This window comes from Melopsittacus undulatus, chromosome 1 (assembly GCF_012275295.1).
Source record: "Melopsittacus undulatus isolate bMelUnd1 chromosome 1, bMelUnd1.mat.Z, whole genome shotgun sequence".
Taxonomy (NCBI): Eukaryota; Metazoa; Chordata; class Aves; order Psittaciformes; family Psittaculidae; genus Melopsittacus; species Melopsittacus undulatus.
In genome coordinates, this window is record NC_047527.1 from 13,099,595 (window position 1) to 13,123,219 (window position 23,625).

Consider the following 23,625-nt stretch of genomic DNA (forward strand, 5'->3'; position numbering starts at 1 on the left):
ACATAAACCATCATAAACCAGATTGTTGCCAAAAGCAGTTGTCCTGCCTTATTCTGTCCCAGGTTATTAATTCTTATGCTCTCCTCAAAACAGCTCTTTTCTGACCTAAGTCAGTTCTCCTAACATAGGGAAAGGGACAATGAGGAGGCAGGAATGAGGAGCCCAAAGCACGAGGAAGGTGAGACAGATGTTTTCCCTGGCACTGCCAGGTTAAACCAACCACTAAACTCTAGCCGAAACTAGAGGCAGACTTATTTGAGGCATACTTATTGCTCAAGGAGCTTGGCTTCCATGCAAATCCTAAAGCCACTCTTCCGCTTGGCAGTGACTGGGCACACCTGAAAATCTGACCACTTCCCTGAGATACCCAAAGAATCTCCAATCTAGCTAACCACCATCTTCAAAGCATTTATAGTGCATGAAGAGCCCCCAGAGCACTGCAAAGATTTCCCACACCAGAAGGCAACGAGGGGCAATAACTCAGCGAGGAGTCACCGCCGCGTTTCCCAATGGTGTCTGGACATGTTCCCCTTTGAGGGTTCGACTCTTCAGAGCAGCAGTCTTTGTGGTCCTTGAGTTCACAGCACGGGGGAGCAAGAGGCTGGGTTTGCTGCCGTCCCGGGGGTCCCTACCACAGCACGGTCAGACTCCGCCGCCCCAGTGCGGCTCCGTGCACCAACCGCACCGGCCCGGCTCCGCTCTGGCGTCTCAGTGCTCCTGACTGCTCCGCTCACTTCAACAGTGCCACCTAGTGCCTTTCTTAAATCATTCCAAGTGGAAACGGGGGCTCGGGAGCGGGGAAATCGCTTTTGAGGCAGAGAGGAGCTACAAAGGGAAAGAGCCAGTCCGTGCGGGTGAGAGCTGTCGGCGAGCGGCCCGCGGTGCGGTGTGCGGTCAGCTGCTGGTGCCCCTGCTACCTGCAGACCATGAGTAGGGTACAGAGTGAACACTGCCAGTTAAAAAGTATAACTAAATAAATAAACCCCCGAACATAGTTTTGCAGTTCTTAAACTGTCTAACGTGTTTCCTGGCTTGTATTAATGTGAGTGGCATGGGTATTAACGAGAGTGGCATGGGTATTAACGAGTGGCATGGGTATTAACGCCAATGGGAGCTTCCTTGAGTATTTACTGCTTTAAATGTTTCCGAGAGTGAATGGGTAAAAGCGGAATTGGAAACTGCAAAGTTCATCCATTCATAGAGGCAATTCCCATTTTATTAATAAAAAACACCAGCAGCAAAAGCTATCCCAGCAGAATAGTGGCTGTGGGAGAGACAAGCCCCATAGCCCCAGCGGAGTGATGCAGGGAGTGGGGGACGTGGGGGGTTCCCCCTGACTTGGGGGTCATGGAGAGGAAATCAGGTGGTGGCAACATACGCGTATTGCGTTTCTCTGCAGAACTGAGACTTAGCTAATTGTATTCCTGCCGCTGAACTGGTCCTTGGCTGAGATCATTTCAATGGGCAGGGTTGGTTTCTTTTTTTTTTCCTCCTTACAGGAGTTCCCTCCCCTCCTTCTTCCCATCCTCCGCCTATTAAAACAACTCAAGTCTCACTTGTTAAAAGACCCCATAACGTGGAGGAGGCAGAAAAGCAGCAGCAGCAGGAAAGAAAAAGACGTCTGGAAAATATTACCCGTTTGCTGCTGCTGCTGCTGAGAAACCTCATTGAAACAGTTACTCGGTCAGCAAGGCATCACCAAAGAGACTTTATCTGATGCTATACATCTCTCAAACTTTCAGACGCTGCCTTGCAACTTCTCCAGGCTCCTGGCTAGCCGGGATTGAAATAAGACCTTCAGCTTCGACCACGAGAAATTAAATCCTAATTTATTATTTTTAACTTTTTTATTATTATTATTATTTGTAAGAAAAAATATCCCACGACTTTGAGCTAGAAACTGAAGCAAAGACAAATCCATGGTAATTGTGAACACACGTGGGAGAAAATGAGTAGGACTGAATAGCCTTAAACGATTTTTTTATATAATTATTGTTTTCATTTTTAAGTATTTTTTATTTCTGAGCGTTTCAGTAAGTCCCTGAAAAGTGCGATTTGATTTTTTACCTCAAACTTGGAAACTGTTCAGCGGGAGCAGCGGTACGTGAGACCACACAGCTGGCTGGAGCCCCTCTATGACCAAAGGACAGACGGACAGACAAGGTAGGTGATTTACGGTTACGCTTCTGTCATCCCAAGAGCAGAAGACCCTCTCCTCCCATCCCCACTGTTCAACGGGGGAAAGCTGAAATAGCAAAGCTAAAATACGAGTGGGGTTGGGGGAGGACCTTACCGGCTCTGCGCTACACCTAGTTCAGCAATGAATAGGACCGTCATGAGGATGAATGAGGTTTTCAGCTTCAATCCCCTCCTCCGTGTAATCCGGTTAAGATATTGCTGAGCGTTAAGATTTAGGAGGGGAAAATAAAAGGCGGCAACTCCCCCTCAAAAAAAACCCATGTAACCCCCAACCAAACCCAGCATTGAAACGGACTCGAACCGCCGGTCAGCAGCCGCTCCGCCGAGCCCGGCGGGTGGCGGGGCGCGCTCCCAGCCCCGGCTCGCTTCTCCCCGACCGCCCCCCTTCTCTGCGGCCAGGACCGGGAGAGGGGACGTGACGGGAGCGCGGGGAGAGACGGGACAGCGGGAAGGCAGCGGCGGGAGGAGGCCCGAAGTGCCCCCTCGGCAGGGTGAAGCAGACGCTGCCGGGCGGGGACGGCGGCTTCCCGAAGGCGGGAGGGATGGAAAGGGCGCTGTGCGCTGCGGTGGGGCGGCAGCCGCCGCACGCCCGAGCAGCGCAGGGCAGAGCCGGCCCCGCCCCGTCGGCAGCCCGCGGAGCCCGGCCCGGCTGAGGGAGGGTCACAGCGGGGGCCGCGGGGGGGGATGCCTCCAGCGCCGCCCGCCCTCTGCGTGACGTGGCGGCGCGGGGGATCCCCCCGGTGCCCCGCCCGCCCGCTGTGACGTGACAGCACCGCCCCCATTGGCTGCAGCGCCGGGCAGGGGTTCCCCCGAGGAGCGGAGCCTCCGCCGCGGTCCGCACCGGCTCCCGCTGCCCCGCACCAGTCGGTCGTCGGTGGCTCGGGCACGCCGGGACCCAGCGCTGAGAGCCTCACACGGCTCCGCCGCACGGCCAGACCCATCCCCTGGGCCTGCAGTGACCCCGCGGCACGGCGCTGCTCCGCGTCAGCGCCCTGCTTCACAACCTCATGGGGCATTCTGCCATCGGCACTCATGGGTGCCGCTCCCCTCTCAGGGGAGGGAGAGGGGTGGTGGTTTAACGCCCGCAGAAAGCAGGGCAGCAGGGTACCTCACTGGAGGGTGAGGGCAGTGGCAGGTGCTCTCCTTCCCTAAAAACGTGCTGAAAATCCAGCCCCTATCAAGGTCACAGCCACTTTGTCACTAGTCTGGAGAAGAGAAGGTTCAGGGGGGACCTTATCACAATCTACAGCTACCTGAAAGGAGGTTGTGGTGAGATGGGGGTCAGTCTCTTCTCCCAAGTAACAAGTGACAGGCAGGAAGTAATGGCTTCAGGTTATATCAAGAGAAGTTTAAATTAGATATTAGGAAAAATTTCTTTCCAGAGGGGGTCCTCAGGCATTGGAACAGGCTGCCCAGGGCAGTGGTGGAATCACCATCCCTGGAAGTGCTCACAAACCGTGTAGATGAGGCCCTCAGTGACATGGTTTAGTGTTGGTCTTGCCAGTCCTGCGATAATGGTTGGACTTGATGATCTTAAAGGTCTTTTCCAACCTAGTCGATTCTATGATTCTATGGAATCTTTGTGGAACAAAGCCAGGATTTTATTTCATGCTGTCAAATCTGCAGAAAAACCTGGGAAAAGGTTTTCCCAGTAGTAGGAATAGCAGCCCCTCTGGGCTCAGTGGAGTTTCCCATGCTAGTTCACTAGCAACAGCCTCTTGGTATCTATGGTGTGGGAGCAAATTTGCTTCATTTTGTTACTATTCAAGATTAGTATATAAAGCAGCAAATTACTCCTCCACTACTCAGTGTAGTGGGACTTGACTAAGTCAAACAAGATATGACCTGTGCTTTATAAACAAATTAGAAGGTAATCAGCTATGAACGCCAAATAAATATTTATGTGCTCGATTAAGGCATGGAGTAGTCGGTTTTGTGCCAAAAGCATCCATGGACTTCATGACCAGCAACCAGAAAGCATTTCTAAGCTAGATTTTTGTTTAACCGCAATCTGAAATATCCGAGTATAAATACGATTTACTTCTTGACTTATTTCTTAGAGCATTTGTCTGGTTTATTTTTTGTTGTTTTTTTCTTCTTTTAGTTAATTTAGTAACTGGTGTATCGCTGTCTACATTAGGGACAAATCCAACCAGCAGCTGCAGAATTGTTTCTACATCAGTTACTCAAACCTGTAAGAGACTAAATTTGGGTAGTTTAGTGGGAAACATATACTGAGCAGACAGGAGATCCTTGATTTGCTGATCAAAGCCCGTGCATGCAGATACAGTTTGCCGTCATTACTAATCCTGTTCTTGATTTTAAACCTAACCCCAGAGTTAATTTTAGTCTTATGTGAGCCCTTTCCAGAAGATCAATAGCATGACAAAATCTGGAAGTGATAAATAACCAAAAGCACCAGATATGGTAACTCTGCTGCAGTAAAGATGTACAGATGTAACATAACTTTTCAGTTTCCTCTCTGTAGGCTGTAAAATAGAAGAGGGAGTCTGGATAGCTATTTTATGCTTGTAATTAAATGTGTACCTGGAATCATTTGTACTTCAAAGATAAATTATTTATTTTGCCATCAAATTAAGGGTAATAATGAACTTAAATATTGGAAAATGGCAACCCGCAGACAGTGTGTGTGTACACGCAGATTGTATGACGCAAAGCCACATACAGTATGTGTCTGCCTGTGTGCATGCACATCCGCACTCACACGTGCACTCAAACATGCTCATGTCATTGAAGTAGCTGCTCCGTTGAAGCCAATGCTGTTATTCTCACGAGTAAGGAGGGGTTTTTAAGGCTTCTACTCTTCTATATGAGAAGGAGTAACACAACACACATCAGTAGCCTAAGCTATGAAGGGTCTTGTAGACCTCCAAGGACCTCTTGCATGATCATGATCCTGATTTTACAGGTGAGGAAGCTGAGACAGAGAGAGGTGAATTCACACACCTAAGGTCACCCAGCAGGTGAATGGCAGCACTAGGAACAAAATCCAGATTGTCTGTGTCCCTGTCCATTCTTGGATGCTGTAACATAAGAAATGCAGTGGTAAACAATGACCCAGCTGACAGCTTTCATAAAGGGCATTACTCTATAATAGATCTGTCAAATGTATGCATACATTTTCAGCACTAATATCCTGGAAACAGCAGCTCTGCGGAGAAAGATGTTTTTTTTATGCCTCCACTACAGAATTGCAAGATAAATTATCCACTGATTTCCCTCTTCAGAAAAACGCTTAAGTGCACACTTATCTATAATTACATACTTACATGCTTTGCTGAACCCAAAGCCTCAGCGCTGAGGTTCAGAAGACTATGACTAGTAGACATTCAAAACTTCAGCTTCTATACAAGCATGTATAAATGAGACGTTTTCAAAGGTTTTCAGTGCTCAGCACATTGCAGCAAAGATCTGCAACAAGTCTGATGCACAGATCTCATATAGAATCAGTAAGGTTGGAAAAGACCTTTAAGATCATCAAGTCCAACCATTACCCAAGGGCTACCAAGACCACCACTAAACCATGTCACTGAGGGCCTCATCTACATGGTTTTTGAACATTTCCAGGGATGGTGACTCCACCACTGCTCTGGGCAGCCTGTCCCATCCCAAGACCTTGCCCACCCCCAGCCTATTGATGAGGGTAGTGTTGGAGAGCAGCCTTGATGCTGTGGAGCACTGCTCAGCAGTAGCCAAAACCTGATGTGTTCTCAGCACCTTCCTAACTACTGATATCCAGCACTGTAAAGGCTGTTGTGGGGAAGGTTAGCTCCATTCCAGGAAGAGCCAAAAGAGGGACAAAATCAACACACTTGTGACTGACCCTTTACTGTTGTCTCCTGGACAGCTACTGACTTTTGCAGTGTAAGGTTTTTTAAAAAGGTCTCCAGATGTCTGGAATTAATAAGTGCTAATTCTTTCAAACAGACTTCCACATCATTATGTTTTATGTACAAACTTCCTGTGTCTCCCCTTCTTGCTTTTTCATCTTCTGGGGAAAAGCTAGCCAGAGATATTACATGGCAATATGTTTGAGTGTTGTACATGAGAGATGACTTTGGAAACAGATGATGTCGTGAGCTGTATCCCATATGTTGCAAGCAAACCTAACTCCTGATTGCTTCCTTAGTCCTCATAACAGCTGGTGCAGAATAACTGAACAGGCTGCAGATAATGTTGGTGTGTTCAAACACCAATGCACATAGATTTTCTGGATATGCATTTGCCCCTATTTTATTCATTGCTGCCTTGATGTATTAGTAACAAATTAAGCTATTTTTTTCTCTTTGTCTCCTGACTTTGCAAAGGGTTGAACTACCTCCAGCTGCTCTTACTCTCAGGGATGCATGAAAGCTGATTAACAACCATATGGGTGGACTGCTCTGTATGATTTTGGAGGAGGGGGTGAAGTGTTACATTACCAGTGCAGAGCAGAATTTGCAGTCCTGTCTCAGGCTTCCTGTGCAGTACATGGGGGAGATAGGCACCTCCAGAAAGAGTCTGACACAGTGCAATCTTATTGCTTCCCAGAAAGCTGATGCAAACTGATCATTTTCTGACTTCTTTCAGTGCTAAATAGCTTTCACTCTTAAAAATAATAATAATAAAGAAAGAACATCGCAGGAGCTGTTTTCCTATCCCTGCGTTATAGACCTGGTTAAAAACCTGTCCAGAAAGTGTGAGATCCAGGTTTGACTCCAAAGACAGTGAGGTGACCCAACTCACCTTCTCACCAGGTGAGAAGCTCTGTTTCCCTCCTCACTCCTGTTCCCATGCAGCAGCCGTCCTGTGCGTAGACAGAAATGACCTACAATTATCTTTGTTGATCCAGGGATATGGACTGCCTACATGTCTTCCACCTGTTGAGCATCTCATACCTAGCATAGGGAGTGCTTTTTCCCTTTTTTAAGTGCTTCAGTGCCTGTTTCCTGGGACAAACTGACTGGATTAAATCCCTCCAGGAACCAAGCATCCCTTAGGCTGAGACATAGAACACTAAACTGTGCTGGTCACAGAAGGTGTGTATGGGCTGTGTACAGCACCTTCCACCAATTAGTCATCTGTTGACCAGGGCTGTACTGTCAGCAACTTTGAATATTAGCAGTTACATTTTTGCTGAAGGAATATTTCTAGCACTTAGCAAGAGTGCTTATCAATGAAGTGACTGAAAAACAATTGTCTCTTTGAAAGTTAATGTGGGTGTTTGGCCTTCACCAAGTATTTGACACATCTTGACTCAGCACCACATTATTTTAGGCTTGCACTGTTGAAACACAGTACTGTACACTGATTCTCTGGTTATACTTGGTTTTAACTTTGTGTGACAAGTTCAGGAACTTCAAGAATAGATTTCAACAGATGTCTTATGAAGGATGTCATTTTACACTTCACAGTGTTAAGCCAGGCTAGATACTTGTAATAGCACAGTCCAACCTGTGATGTCAAAGTGATGCAGCTATTCCCTACACTTGGTGCTAGCATTTGACTCAGCAGGTCAGTTTTGGTTCCAGACTTGTACAAGTGTCATTTCCTTTTAATTTCTTGGCTCAGTTATTGAAGAAGGGTGGAGAGGTTTTGGCTTCTTTGCCATTGTTTGGGCACGTTCAAGTTGATAAAGATCAGTTCTGCTGGGCAAGCTATCAATAGCTCACGTGCTAAATCTTGAGAATATTGAGCAACTTTTTCCAGACTTTCCCTGTGTTTCAGTCAGTTAAAAGACTATACATAAAAACCTCAATTGCACATGCAAAGAGGAAAGTTTCTTTGATGAAAGCCAGGAATTTAGATCAAAACACAGTTTATTTTCCCAAGGTTGACAGTGAAAGGATAGAAAAAAATGATGGTTTATTAAGACCAGAAATCCATTTCTTGATCTTAAAAGACTGTTGTTTTCTTTCTTTTTTTGCAAGGGAGAGAAGCTGTGCTGTAATGACAAGATCAGAGAATTCTCTCTTTTTTTTTTTTCCTTTTTGTGCAGAAACACTTCATAGGAAGAGAAAACCAATAGCAAATTAATATATAAGAAGCCTGGTATACAGTCAGTCAAATGTAAACACTTCAGATCTTAATCTAAATCCTGTGGGCTCCACCCATACAAGTGATCCATTTATTTCAGCCATATAATTCTTAATGTAAGCAGACTTTAGCCCCTGCTCACTAATAGGAATTTTGTATTTCTGGCAAAAGAGGAGAAGTAGTGGACTCCAAATGGAAAAGCAGAGTACAACTGTGCTGTTAATGAAACGTTTACCTTGATGTTTGTGACCTTCTGCATGCTTGAGGGATTAATAAACACAAAGGCTGTTTGATTTCAAGGTAATCTAGAGGGGATCTATTACTTAATCTGTTTTCTGAAGCCAGCCTATTTTGGGCACTGAGTTTTAATTCACCTACAGTGGTGGTAAGCATAAGCTATCTTTTATTAGGCTTCTTTATGACCCCTTGTTGTGAAAGACTTTCAGACAGGCCAGAGCAGGGACAGTCCCTTTTGCTGGTGGGTTATTACAGCACCTGTCATAGCCCAGCCGTAAGCATTCAAGGAAGTCCTAGAGATAGGGTCCAATTTCTTTAACTGTGCCTCCAAATATACATTTAAGAGGCTTCCTCCTCTCTTGAAATTTAAGACCCTAAATAGCCAGTGGAAAAAAGCACAGTCTTTGTAACCTCAGACTTTGTGCTTGCCTGGTTTATTTTTATTGTGTAAGTGATGCTCTGCTGACTTTTTTTCTTCCACGTCTGTAACTTTTCAGACAGAAGTGTAATTGCTGACAGCTATGCTGCTGCAACTGGGAGTATTTCTTCAAGAAAGAGTTAAGGACATATATGATGTCAGGAAGTGCTGTTCCAGCTTTAGCTTTGGCCAACAGATGGTGAAACGAACATGATTAGTAGAAGAGCAAGATGATAGCAGCAAGGAAAAGATGAGTAATAGTAAGAAAACACAAATATTAAATTCATTACTCTAAGAGAACCTAATTCAGCAAAATTTTCAAGCACAAGTTTCAGATTCATTGACTTGCAATGCAGTTGCAGGGTTGGCCTTAAACAGACATTACCTGTTTATAAGAACTGACATGAAACATTGTCATTAACTTCCTGTAATTCTGAGAAAGCTGCTGCATAAAATGGTTAATGTGATTGCCAACAACAAGCAGTTAGATAGCAATATACTCTGCCCATCTGCCTGCCTACACTGTTTGTCTCAAGAATTCCAGAGCACCCTCCTTGCCAGCCAGCTCTTCCATAGCCCAGAGCTCAGGTTAGAAGATTTCACAACCACGTAACATAAATATGCAGAAGTAGTCAGAATCAACTGATGTTCTAATGAATTTCTGAGCCCAGGGTGGAGTCTTGGCTCTGTTGAATTAATGCGTAGTTTTGCCACAGACTTAATCTCGGTCAGGCTTTAGCCCTATACACATATGCTCACACGTGCATATATCTATGTACACAAATGTATGAATAATACATTTTTGCAATGGTATCGAGAAGACCTTTTAAAGCAGATGTCTGATTATATAAATATAAATTATAAATATAGTCAGGCATCTGTTTAAAAATTATAAATACATTCAGACATCTGTTTTAAGAATGTCTTTCCAATATTTTTGCAAACATAACTAAGCAACAGAAGCGATTCAGGGGGGGATGCAGTCATGACATGGATGGGGGATGAGGAAGGGCTGCCTAGACATTCAGCTGTTCTGCTTGCCTATGACCATATGAAGCGAGTGGTGGCCCAAAAGCCCCTTCTGCAATCCCCTGGGGTAATATGACAGAGTGTCTCATTCAGCAAGCCCAGGCTGCCAAAATAAGATCCTGACACAGACAGCACCTTCTGTGGGGACACTGCAAATAGTAGAAAACATCCCTGGTACATTAAGTGTATTTGAATCTTACTTTGCACAGAGGAAGTACAGCACAGAGTTGTTAAGTTTAACAAGGTGATGAAGTAAATCTGTGACACAGCCAGAAACACAGGGTGTATGTGTTGATGCTGAGCTCTATGTTGTAATCACGTGCACCCCTTACAAGGTCTTTACCAGCAAGTGGTGGCTCTGCTAACAGTTTCCGTACTTCTTTGCAGATGTATTGTGAGAGGTTTATATGTATCCTGAGAATACTTGGAACCACACTCTTTGGGGTGTCCCTCCTGCTGGGAATCACCGCTGCTTACATTGTGGGCTACCAGTTCATCCAAACAGACAACTACTACTTCTCCTTTGGACTCTATGGTGCTATCCTGGCATCACATCTCATCATCCAAAGCCTGTTTGCCTTCCTAGAGCACAGGAAAATGAAGCGGTCGCTAGAGACTCCAATCAAGCTGAACAAAACAGTTGCCCTTTGTATTGCTGCCTATCAAGAGGATCCTGACTACTTAAGAAAATGTTTACTTTCTGTGAAAAGATTGACCTACCCTGGAATTAAAGTTGTTATGGTCATTGATGGGAACTCAGAAGATGACGTTTACATGATGGACATTTTTACTGAAATCATGGGTAGGGACAAATCTGCCACTTATATCTGGAGTAATAACTTTCATGACAAAGGTCCTGGTGAGACGGAGGAGTCTCACAGAGAGAGCATGCAACATGTATCTCAGCTGGTCCTGTCCAACAAAAGTGTTTGCATCATGCAGAAATGGGGTGGAAAAAGAGAAGTTATGTACACAGCGTTCAAAGCACTGGGGAGAAGCGTGGATTATGTACAGGTAGGTATTAGAGCGCCAGGTCAGTGCCAATTCAAACACACTTTGAAAGAAAGCAGCTTTTGTATATTTTATGCAGCATGTTAGAGGCCATCCTAGTCCCTGATGAACACAGTGCTCCTTTCAGTCTGTTTGGAAACAGCTTGACCATTAAAAGTGTATTTTGCTACCTTTTAAAATGGTCACTGTATCTGTGAACACGTTAAATCTGTGCACCAGCTACTGCAGAAATCTGAAATCCTTCCCCAGACCTCAGTACTGCCCCTCATCCACATGGTTTTGCTTTAGACAAAGCCAATGGACTCCTGAAGACCCCATCTGTGCTTCTGTAGGTCAAGATCTCGGGAAAGGTTTTATTTTGTGAGGTTGCTAGTGGCCCCATGTTCAAGCACACAGACAAGTATTTTGGTGGCACTAGGGAATATCTTGGAGTTTGTAAAAAAGATGGGGATATTTTACAGGCTTCGAAGGCCATGCAGAGTATTCAGTAAAAAGGTCAATGTGCAGCCTTGAAAGAAAGATTTCTTCAGCTAAAGCCTGAAGGAGCTTTTGCTTCATCACTTACAGCTGCATTACCTCACTCACCGCGATTTGGCCTTTAAAGCCCTTATGACACTATTCACTTAAAAATGAATTAGGCTGGGTGCTCTCTCCCTGTTTCCAAAGCAGCAGAGACACATTTCTTTCCAGCTGCCTCGGATCCCATGAAAGATTTTCTGTTTTTCCCTTACACATGGAAGCACTCCTCACTCTTGCAAACAGCCTCGCTGACTGTGGGAAGGGGAGGAGGCCACATGTGGAGGAAGGCGGGTGGGATCGGGGCCTCTGGGTGAACACTGAGGATCCCTCCTTATTGATTGAGGCCAGCAAGCCCCACTGAATATTAGATGATCTTCCTAATTGACCATCCTCAGCCCTTCCCACCCTCTCCCGACCTCAGAGCATCCAGTGGTCTCCTCTTCAGTACCCCATGAAGTGCTCTCTGCTGGCTCAGGGCAGCTGCATGGCTGAGCCACACATTTCTGTGGTCCAGAAACACAGCATCCATCTGCCCAGTGTCCACATAGAGGCTGGCTGCCAGTAGCTGGACTGAGGGCAGCGAGTCCTCCACAGACAGGAGAGGCAGAAACTGAAGAGTGCCAGGAACTGCTCTGTTATTGGAGCTGAGAGAGTAAAGCAAAGATTTAAAACCCATCCCCATCCCCTAACACTTCCAAAATTGAAACTGAAACAATGGGCTTAAGCTTTCCATTGTCTGCACTTTGGTTCTGTGCTGTGAGGCATTATGGTGGGATAAAAATGCTGGTTTTCTTTATTAGCATGGTTTTATAATCACTTCACACAGAAGTATCAGATTGCAGAGAGAGACGGCAGAAAGGAAATGGATTCATTGCAAGGTTCCTCCCTCAGTCCAGCTCCTGCATTTGTTCACGGAACCTGGAAAAAGTGTTTCTATTTCAACAGTCATAGCATAAACTGAGAAAATGGAAGAGATATTTCTGGTCTTTCAGTCAGTTAACACTCCTGAGCTGGCTCAGAAGGAACTAATGAATGTGTCAGGGACTGTAGTCCTGCTGTCCCAAAAGCTGCAGTAACAATTGAAGCCGCAGGCACATCTGCAGACACACCTATATTAGAAATGCAGCACCTTGGTGGCCCTGGCTTCTACACAGTCATGATGTAATGCAGCTAAAATGTAAATCTGCTTTATGAATGAAAGAAGGTTGAGATATTTCAAATGGGGGTACCCAGGGTAAATTAATTTAAAGAGGTTAGACTTTTTAAAGGCCGAGCAATCTGCCTTGATGATTAAGTAGTTTAGAAAAGGGGACCAGTAATCACCATTTCCCACCCGTGAAGCTGTGGGCTTTATGGTTCTTAAAAGATACCTAGGAGTAGTGGACAGGCAACCATAAGTAATCAGACCAATGCAGATAAGAGCTGTTGCTCATTAGCAATGTCTCATTAAATACCTGAAACTGCTGTGAAGGCTTATTTGCATCCTGGAGGAGGTTAGGAGGGTGCAAGCATGCATAGGAGTTAAACTGGCAGGTATCATCTCTGTAGAGCTGGCTGGGGCAGCCAGGGTACAATTCATCTTGGCTTGATGGAGATACCTATGTGGACAGTCCAGCATAACCTAAACTTCCTAGAGCAGCTTGAATAAACCACCATTGGTTATAATGAGTATCTGAACTCATTATAACCCTTTCATGCAACTCTGTGACCCAAGGCATTAATTTCTTGGTCACAGTCCTTATGTAGAAAGGTGGCAAATTGCCTCTTGGGCTGTGCTGGGCCACCCCTGCCTGGGCACACCTTGGTGTGTTTTATTTGGGTTCATAAGTGTCTGTCTTTCTCTGGGTGTATCCTCTTTTCACTTGCAAAAGGCTTGTCCAGACGGAAAATAATGGCTTTTCAGGTTTGCCCCAGATCCTGACATGTCCACTGTGACAGCATGCCCAGGACACATGCTAGTAAATGAATAGCATTTTCGGGATTCTTCATACCTATTTGTGATGTTGCTCATGGTCAGGTATTTCTGCTATAGATAAATGCATTGACGGGGTGGAGGCTGCTCAGCTGCTTCAGGTGACAGGCGTTGGAGGGAAAGCAGAAGTGCTGGGGAGGGAGCGGATCCCAGCCTGTCAGTCATGGTCACAATGAGTATTCCTGCCTGAGCCTGGGTACTCACTAAACTACGGATTCCCTGTGCAAAATACTCAGCCACAGCTTTGTCCGGGGAGCTCCAGATAAACGTATAGACATCCTTTCCCCTCTTCAGCAGAATTGTTTTGCTCCCTTTTTATCACTGAGTGCTGTCACTGATGATAGCTGGAGGCATACCTTGGTTATACAAAGGTACTCCTTGGGATTAATCCTTTGAGGGGAGGAGCTGGATGCATCAAGTTAGCAGGAGCTGGAAATGCTTGTGGCTTTTCTCCTGGAGGAAATATCAGAGCTTTCATCACCTTTCTCCTCTTGGCCCCCCAAAGTGAGCACGGAGGGGAGCATGTCGGCAGGCACTCAGCTGCATCCCAAACTATGCAGCCTGACTATCCACGGCTTGAGTCTGGTCTGTAGAGCCCCTAAATGATCTCTCCCTCTTCACAGAGCAGACATGAGGGTTTCTGCTCCCTTGGAGTGAGAAGGCTTAAGCTGGACTGAAAAAATGGATGAAAGGACACCAAAATTAGCATACCCCAATATGAAGCATCACCAGAATTGACTTTGTATGTTCTTGCCGAACTACTGACTTTTTGCCCTATCATCCCCATCTGAAATCCCAGGAATGCACCATGGGGATAAACTGGAAGCAGTATGAAAGTTTGTAGGGCAGGATCCAGCCATACGGGGGGGGGGGGGGGGGGGGGGGGGGGGTTTCTGGGACAGCCTCTTCTGCCCCAGTTTCTAGGTTTCTGCAAAACACACGGGGGGCACCACTTGCAGCAGCAGCCACAGGGAGACACCCACTTGTTTGAAACAGGCTGCAGCCCGTGTCATTCTCCTCCGAGCAAACGAAAGCAGTGCCAGCTGCCTCACAGGCCGGCCAGCCTGTCTGAGCTCTCCTCCTACTCTCCAGGGGAAAGCCAGTTCCTAATGTACACAGTGTTTAGTTGACTAGGAGTGTTTGTGTGGCTGAAACGCCTTCTGTGTGTCATCTATTTCTGCCCTGGTTTTGTGGAGAGCTGCACTTCAGGACTTGCTCCTTCTGGCCTCACATAGGGTTTTTTTATAAGAATGCCAGAGGAAAATAGCAAATAATTTCTATATATCAAATGTCAAATCCCTGCACTACTAATAACACACCATGCATCTAAAATTAAAAATGAGTTTGTTCTGGAATCCAAAATACATATCTTACATGGATTGCTAAAGCCTTCTGAGAGTGAAAGAACTATCACGTTTCTTCCCAGACTCCTAGTTGACATTTTTATAACAAGTGGCTGGAATTTAACTCGTTGCTCCTTCCCTCATATGCCAGTGGGAAACATCTGATCAAGGAGCTCCAGCCATGAAGCCGATGCAGGAAACCCTGTGTCAGGGCTCAGCAGGATTCTGCCACACACCCACAAACATTGTCTTGCTCTGCAGTGCCCCATCTCTGAGAGCGTATCTTATTAGAAGCCAGCTCAGTGTGCCAGTAAAACAAACAGAGTTGATACAGAAGAGAGGATTGTTTGCATGCACAGCCCCAACAAGCACTCTGTTTTGTTCAGCACCACTCCTTGCTGCCTGATACAAATAGTTTTAACAGAAGCATCAATGCAGGCTTCAAAGACAGATTTAATTTCATTGAGGAGAATATACATTTAGAGTTATTACAGGCACTCACATGATCTTTATTTTCTTCTCTAGTGTGCTCCTTAACCCACTTTTATTCTTATTTTGTCTTATTTGTAGGTCTGTGATTCGGATACAATGCTTGATCCAGCCTCATCAGTGGAGATGGTAAAGGTTTTAGAAGAAGATCCAATGGTTGGGGGAGTTGGAGGTGATGTGCAGGTGAGTACAACAATTTTAAGATTAACAGAGGGATTTCAGCAACTTTCAGCAACAATTTCCCTGCCTGGGGTAGCATTGAATATACTGTGATACCCTGATAAAGGCTTTTATGATACCTTAATCTTTCTGTCTGTTGAATGGAAACTCTTATTCTTGGATGTGAACACTGAATGGTTTTAGCACCCATACATAGGAAACAAATATTATTCTCCATATATATGAAAAATGGGGTAGTGCTGGACTGTTGTGGCATCTTTGAGTTTCTGGTTATAACTGTTTGCTCAGGGTACCAAATAAAAGCTATAGGGGAGCAGGGAACTGAGACCAGGTCTCCCAAAGCCAAGTTCAGCACCCCAAGCAGTACAGTTATATTACGACTGGAAGCCAAGATGGTTAGGAATAAAAGCCTTTCTGAAACACAGTGCACTATGAAATCTGTGTATTGTTGGGTTTCCTCTGCATCTTTGTCAGGCAGGACAATGGGAAACCTGCAGGTCAGCCCAGCTCCACTTCTGCTAGGATTTCCAGCATTGCTGAGTTTGGCAGACAACTGCAGCAAAAGGCTGTTCATTCCTTTAGACACAACTGCTTCTGCTGCAATTTAGAAAGAAAAAATGCATATGGGTATTTCAGTTGGCCTTAGGATTGGTCCCCCGTACTCAGTTGGGCTTTTATATGGGAGAGAGGAGAAAGGCCATCTCTATGGACAAGCACTTGCTAATGAATGCCCCAGTAGTCAAAAGTATTTCAGGCATGTGGCTCTTAACTCCAGAAATTAAGATTCCCACAGAACCCTGAGTATCTTTGTGGCTCTGGACTGACCACGGACCAGGCATCACACTCCCCCTGCACATGTGAGATGCCAGGCATGTGTGAGTACAACCGGAGGGAGAGTTTAAAGGTTCAGCTATGACAGCAAAGGTTCATAAGCATCTGCAGAGAGAGATGGAAAGACATGTGTCTTCTGGGAGGAAAGGGGGCAGAATGAGGCTTTAGTCTTTTTTTTCCCTTTCCAATTAATTTTCCATCATACACCAAATACATTTGAGCCTATCCCTGAACCCTGCTGCTTCTAAACTGTTCCAGAATTAAATAAAGGCAAGACTGGCTCTTGGCCAGCAAACCTGACAAAAATTAGGACCATCACAGCAAAAGACTGTTCTCTGGGGGTTTTTTCCTAGTTGCAGGAAAATGTCTTCTGCTTGTAGAAGGCCACAAATTCCTTTGTAAATCTCCAAACTGAGAAGATATGGGTGCAGAGCTGTCACAGCTACCTTACTACACGCTTCCCTGCCACATCCCCCAGCACAAGGTGTGTGCTGAGAACCTGGATATGAAGGCATTGACTTGGGCATCTGCACACACCCATACCTCCACTGAGTGTTCAAACTCCTGGGCTCTGTCTGTGTTGTATTTTTAAGTGTAGACCTGAAATTCAGGCAAGCTTTGGGGCATACAGAAGAGAAAGACTGAGACTTTTATACAGACCAAAGCAAGACTTTACTGGAGTGTGTTGTGGGACATTGCACCAGGACTGTTACTGCAGAGACAAAGCAGAACAGGTTGTTCCTCGGAGGGACTAATGTCAGATATGGGGACATAATCCATGGTCAAACCTCTAGGGCCAGCCTTATCATATCAAAAATGTATGCCAAAGACCATGTGCTTAACATTTATCATGCTCCAGCATAGCTTTAGGAGGGCTGGAAGAAGTCCTATGAGCCCCAAAATGTGTGCAGGGGGCAGAAGAGCAGCAGGCCATGTCTGGAACTCCACCATCTCTTCTCAAGAGAGGCTGAGTCTAGCAGGTCTTAAACTGGGGGTAAAGGGAAAGGAAGAATGAGCCAGAAAATAAATTTCTTGGTGGAAAACAGGAAGGGTTGTAAGGAAAAAGAGAACATTTTGGTGGAACAGACTTCTGAAGGCTTCATATCACCCTTCCTGCCAATGTCCTGGACCACACAAAACTCCTGTGTCTGTGAGTGGAAACAGGAGTGAGTTTCCTCTGTATTTTGGCTAATGGTGCTCTAGTCTCTGCAAATTCCATATTGATCCAATGTATATATTTTCTGTCTCAAGAGTTCATTTAAAATGAAACCTTTTTTTGTTTTGCAGATTTTGAACAAATACGATTCCTGGATCTCCTTTCTGAGCAGCGTGAGATACTGGATGGCATTTAACATAGAAAGAGCCTGTCAATCCTATTTTGGCTGTGTACAGTGCATCAGTGGACCTCTGGGGATGTACAGAAACTCTTTACTCCATGAATTTGTGGAAGATTGGTACAATCAAGAATTTATGGGCTCCCAGTGCAGCTTCGGAGATGACAGACATCTAACTAACAGAGTGCTAAGTCTGGGCTATGCAACAAAATACACAGCTAGATCCAAGTGCCTTACCGAAACACCGATAGAGTATCTCAGGTGGCTGAATCAGCAGACCCGCTGGAGTAAATCGTACTTTAGAGAGTGGCTCTATAATGCAATGTGGTTCCACAAGCACCATTTGTGGATGACTTATGAAGCTGTAATCACTGGATTCTTTCCTTTCTTCCTTATTGCCACAGTCATTCAGCTCTTCTACAGGGGAAAAATCTGGAACATCCTCCTCTTCTTATTGACAGTTCAGTTAGTGGGCTTGATAAAGTCTTCATTTGCCAGCTTCCTTAGGGGCAACATTGTCATGGTTTTCATGTCACTCTACTCAGTGTTGTACATGTCAAGTTTACTGCCAGCAAAGATGTTTGCAATTGCCACGATAAACAAAGCAGGGTGGGGCACGTCAGGAAGAAAAACCATTGTAGTTAATTTTATAGGACTCATTCCAGTCTCCATTTGGTTTACAATCCTCCTAGGTGGCGTGATTTTCACTATCTACAAGGAATCAAAAAAGCCATTTTCCGAGTCAAAACAGACAGTTCTCATCATTGGCACAATACTCTATGCATGTTACTGGGTTATGCTTTTGACTTTGTACTTGGTTCTTATCACCAAATGTGGCAGGCGGAAGAAAGAGCAACACTATGACATGGTGCTAGATGTATGATGCTTCCGTGGGAAGTTACCCAGAGAGCTGTAAAGCAACCCAACAACCTTGTAGTATCTGTGGCATCAGACGAACATTGCCAAGGGAAATGGATCATTGCTGCTGGGAATAGGACATTTATATTCCTCTGGGTTCATTTTCATCCTGCCAAAGTAAGAAAAAAACAAACAATAAAACATGAATACTTTTTTCCAAGGCGGGCGGGAGGGAGGGGTAGAACACAAACCACACAGTTTCATCCTGTTCGCAAGAAAAGGGGAGAACTTCTATGTTTATGCACTTTCTTATTGTGCATATGCCTGACAGTGTTATGTTCTATATACCTCACTGGTCATGCTTATGTGTGTGGACAGGAAGGAAAGGACTTTGGAGAATCGCGAAAAGGATCTTACAACCCCTTGCAACCTAATTTATGAACTTCTCTTTTTTTTATAGTTCTGTTTATAGGAAGGGTCTTTTGTGTTAGGCTGCCAAATGTAATGCCAAAGGTAAATTTTAAGAGGCCATTGGCTAAGCTGTATTTTTATATTATTGTATTATTTGTGTGTGTGTATTTTTAAGCCAACTGTTGGTTTTTTTTTTCAAATCACATATTTTATATTTTACTATCTGCCAAAAAAAGCTGCCTCCCCCAACATTTTGTTCTTTAGTCTTTTTGAATACGTTTGGGAAACAAATAATCATACTTTCTCCCCAAAAATTTGTGCTGACTTGTTTGCAACAGAAAGAATAAAGTCTCTCTGCATTTTTGCAACTGATGAATGGTTATTTCTGTGAAAAAGCATTTAAATGTGTTCTTTGAAGACATTTATTAGGAAAGGCACAACATTGTCAGTTTTTGAATACAAGCATATTTGTGCATAACAAAAGGCCAAAGGGGTAGTAGATATGTGCAATTTGGGGCTTTGGTTTGGATAACATTGTGAAAGGGAAATCTGCTTTTCTGCTGAGAGCATGATATCCCTGACATGCACAATAACCATAAGGCAAGGTAGGCCTCCATGCCATTGGAAAAGAAATTGCTAATGGAAAGCTCCCACTGATTTTATATGGGACCTGAAGAGTCAAAATTTCTCATATAGAGAAAACACTGGACACCCAAAACTACTATTGACCTCACTGATGGTCATAGTTCATAATCTGCTAGCACCATGCAGATGGTTTAGTTGTTTTAGTTTGAAAAAATACATAGAAGGAAAACTTATCAATACTTTCAAAATACGCGTGTCTTACTGTAGAACTTCTGCAGTGCCCCTCACATGTTTACAGGAAATCCAAACATCAGCTTCTCTGAGATCCAGTGGAATACAGACCGCAGTACTGAGCCCAGTGATTTATATTTGACTAGAGCATATCTACCAGAAAAGAAGCCAATTTTTTATCAGGAAACACCAAGCCTTAGCAAATCCATCACTTCCTTGGTGCCTAATAATCAGTCCTGGACATTTACTTTGGACCATGGTTTTGAGAAATACTATTCAGGACTAAATTCTGCAGTCCTTCACCAGCCAAAGGAATGTGGCATTGAGCCCTAATATACTTTATAAAGAGCAACACAAATCCAGCTGCACACAGATACATGCCCTTTTTAGATTCTGGTATTAAAAGCACTGTGGTAAAGCAGAAATCAGAATATGATGCTTAAAGAACTTAGAAGCATTTTCAGCTTCTCTTGTTTTTATGCAGACATGAACAGATTCTGCTGTAGAATGAACTGCACACACACTACCTTATTTGTCTGATTATCTTGAGGTACATGATTGCTTGAAAGTCATACTAATGTTATGTTAATGATCGGAGAGTTGATTCATGTTGATTACAAAATAGAACAGTATTAAAAAATGCAAAAGAAACGGTAAAAATAATAAAAAAACTTGACTATGCTTTTTAACTATTTATGATGTAAGTTAAAGCTTGGGTTAACATTCAAATGTCAAATAAATCCTCTCATTCTATAAAAAGACTGAATTAATTGCCTGTATTTATTCTAGCAATTATTCAATGTACTTCCAATATAGGTTGTATAGTATAATTGTTACTTTCATAAATAAAATATTTTTGATAAGATTATGACTAATTCATGGTATTTCTGATCAGCACTTCTGCTTTGAAGCCATCAATCTGCATGGTTCGAAGGCTGTTGTTATCATGTCACCAGCCTGATTTCCAAGTAGGAATTAGCTATCATATAGCAGAGCACCTAAGGAGCACATGCTTGGAGGAGGCAGGGACTGGTCCCTGCTCTGAGGGCAGCACAATATGTGGTACTGCTCCGAGTCTCTGCCTGCCTTTGCCAGCAGCTGCTAGGTGAATTCAGTCAAAACACTTCCCTCCCTTTTTCCTCAGCTTCTTCATTTGTAAAACAAGAATAGCAAGCCAGCCTCCTTTTGGGAAGCTCTTTGAAGTTTATGGCCAAAGCGCTTTACATAAGAGCTGGTATTTTTCAGCCCTCAGGTCCACTGGAAGTTTCTACCCTCTATAGCTGCAGAAGCAGAGGAAAACATGTACATGGCCTTCTACTGTTCCTCTTTACTGCTATTTTTCAAGCCCACTTTTCCCTGTCACAGCTAAAATGCATGCTGTATTTTCTACCACAGAGGGTTATGGGCAGCAGCCACTAGGAGGGGGATAGGGTGAACAGGGGGCAAAGAGCCGTCTCACAGATCCCTCGGACCATGACAGGCAATTACTTAGGAGACAGCTTCTATGCACTTAGTGCTTGTTACCCTGTATCTGGATGTTCTCTCCAGTTTTGTATTCCCAGGTACAAGTAAGTAATTGATAAAATGGGGCAAGTTCAGCCCAGGGCCAGCATGATGGTTTGGGCTGTAACAGAGGAGCTGAGCACTGTGCTGGTTAAGCTGGAGATGGGATGGCAGGACACCTAAGATCACCTCTAGTACTTATAGGGAGGTCATCAAGAAGACGGAGCAAGGTTCCTCACAGTGCTGCTTGCTGGGAAGATGAAAGTATCCAAATTTAAGTTGAAAGGGGAGAGGTTCAGCCTTGGTATAAATAAGGACTTCTTCCTGTTAAGGACAGTCAGGCACTGAAACAGGTTGCCAGGAGATATAGTACAGCCTCCATCCTGGGACAGTTTGAAAACTAGACTAGATAAAGTGCTGAGATGCCTGATCTGACCTCAGAGCTGACCTTCTTTTAGCAGGAGATTGGGCGAGAGACTTCCGTGGCCCCTTCAAACACGAATTCTCCTGTCATTTCTGAAGCAGGTGCTGACAGTCTGCTTCCTAATGACAGCTCCCACCCACACGGAAGCTCATTCCCATCCCTGTCCCCCACACATCCGTCGTGACCCCAGGCACAAATCCCATCAGCAGCTGGTGCTGAGTGCCCAAAAAGTCAGAGCCCTTCCTGTGACTCTGTGTCACTTTCCTCATCGCATTTACAGCTGTGTAAAAAGGGTTTCAGTGGAAAACAAGGCTATAAAACAGTTCTTAATAGAAGTGTTCTTAGACAAATTACTTTTTTCAGTAACACTTCCTGTTTGTCATTAATAGCAAATATAATTGTGAGAGCTCTCTCAAAAGAAAACGTGTTAAAAGAAAAATTCATGCTTTGTTTTGAACTTATTTTTAAACAGCTTTTTCTCAGCAACATCTGATAGACAGATGGTGCTGAACTCTGTAAGAAGCTCCCACAGACTAGAGCTTGCACATAACATTAAAAGAAACACGATCTTCAAAATCAATGCAATGAATTGACAATATCTCATTTCCAGAGTAGAGTGATTTGGGTTTGAAAGCATCTGTCTGTAGAGACCAGGTATGAAGTAAAACCTGTGGGAATCAGAGGTGCAGCAGGGAGGAGGGAGCCCTCCTGTTCTGTCTGCTAACAAGCTTCAGTTTGGCTGAGAATCAGGTTTCTTTCAATGGGAAATGCATGAATATTTAGCAGAACTTTCCTAAGAGGTTGAAAAAAATCCTGTCAGACACATGCTGCCAAAAATGTCCTGATGCATAAGATGTTGTGAATCTGTCTGTTAAAGAAATTGATCTGAATTTCGTTTTTAGCAAAAGATAAAATGGTAAGGAGGAGACAAAATATAGTAAAAACTGATGATGAGATTTGGTATTTATGAGGCTTTTAGAAATGCCACTATTCCCCGTAGTTAACACAATTAACTTAAATGCAGTACAATGGTTTTCCCAACTTTCGCTTGGTCTAAGTTTCCTGCTTCAGTTTTATATCAGATGGATGGCTGGATGGATGGATGCCCCAAATTATTGCTACTTCTTCCAGCTGTGGCATTTTATATAATAAAGTATTGTCTCCCAAAGAAATCCAACTTGAATTTTCTTCTAGAATAACCCTAAAATTTCTATAAGTTACCATGACTACATAGAGGAAAATGCCCTTGTAGTTACATTTACACTAAATAAATTAGAAACTCAGGCCACATGTCTGAGCTTTGGTCCATGATAATAGCCTATACTGGACAAGTATAAGCATTGTCCATGGCATGTTTTTTTAGGGCACATAGTGCTGCCTGAAATAATGGTGGACTCAGGTAAGAAAGATGTCTGGAACAAGAACCAGCATGGTCTGGGAGATCATAGAGCTCAGGTGTGATCAGCTGGTCTCAAGACTGGAGAACAATCCCTGGTTTTTGTTTTGAACTAGATTAAATATAAACAATCGATACCTCACTGAGGAGGACATTGAGGTCAGTTCACTCCTGACTGAACATCATGCATATGGGATCTTACTCTCAAGAGATCAATAAATGTTGTTAGTTCTTCAGCTCTAGAAAACATGTTATTATTATTATTATTTCTTTTATTAAGAAGCCCTACATGTTTTCTAATTCTTTGGCCATGCTCAGGAAGCAAGAACCAACACCACCAAGGAATGAAAAACTGCCGTCACAGCTCTCAGGTCTAGGACCCACTGCATTAATACTTCCACTGCTTCTTTTGCAGCATCAGTGCTGGCTGCTTTTCTCCTGGTAGCAATCCACTTTGGTTTGCTCCAGATTTGACACACCCTGTAGAAATGCAATGGTTATGACAGAGCCTTTTCTTGGCTGCTTCTCACAAGGTTCAGTGAGAACAGAAAGCATGAAGAGCCTGCCTGTGATCAGTGCTGCTTTATACTGCCCAAGAGAGCGATGTCTGGAGTTTAAC

The 23,625-nt window shown here is 44.2% G+C and overlaps 1 protein-coding gene across 1 annotated transcript; it reads left to right on the forward strand.

The window, feature by feature from the left end:
• Window positions 1-1,582: 1,582 nt before the first annotated feature.
• On the forward strand, window positions 1,583-20,542 carry HAS2 (hyaluronan synthase 2). Its single transcript, XM_005143833.3, has 4 exons — window positions 1,583-2,163; window positions 10,307-10,933; window positions 15,335-15,436; window positions 17,552-20,542. The coding sequence occupies exons 2-4, from the start codon at window positions 10,307-10,309 to the stop codon at window positions 18,479-18,481; spliced, it is 1,659 nt and encodes a 552-aa protein (XP_005143890.1). The 5' UTR covers window positions 1,583-2,163; the 3' UTR covers window positions 18,482-20,542.
• Window positions 20,543-23,625: the final 3,083 nt, after the last annotated feature.

What these genes read in the sequence shown, in the direction of transcription:
- HAS2 (XM_005143833.3), top strand. Translation starts at nt 10,307, where the DNA reads ATGTATTGTGAGAGGTTTATATGTATCCTGAGAATACTTGGAACCACA. An exon ending in GAAGCGTGGATTATGTACAG is followed by an intron (nt 10,934 to 15,334) that starts GTAGGTATTAGA and finishes TCTTATTTGTAG; the next exon opens with GTCTGTGATTCGGATACAAT. An exon ending in GAGTTGGAGGTGATGTGCAG is followed by an intron (nt 15,437 to 17,551) that starts GTGAGTACAACA and finishes TTTGTTTTGCAG; the next exon opens with ATTTTGAACAAATACGATTC.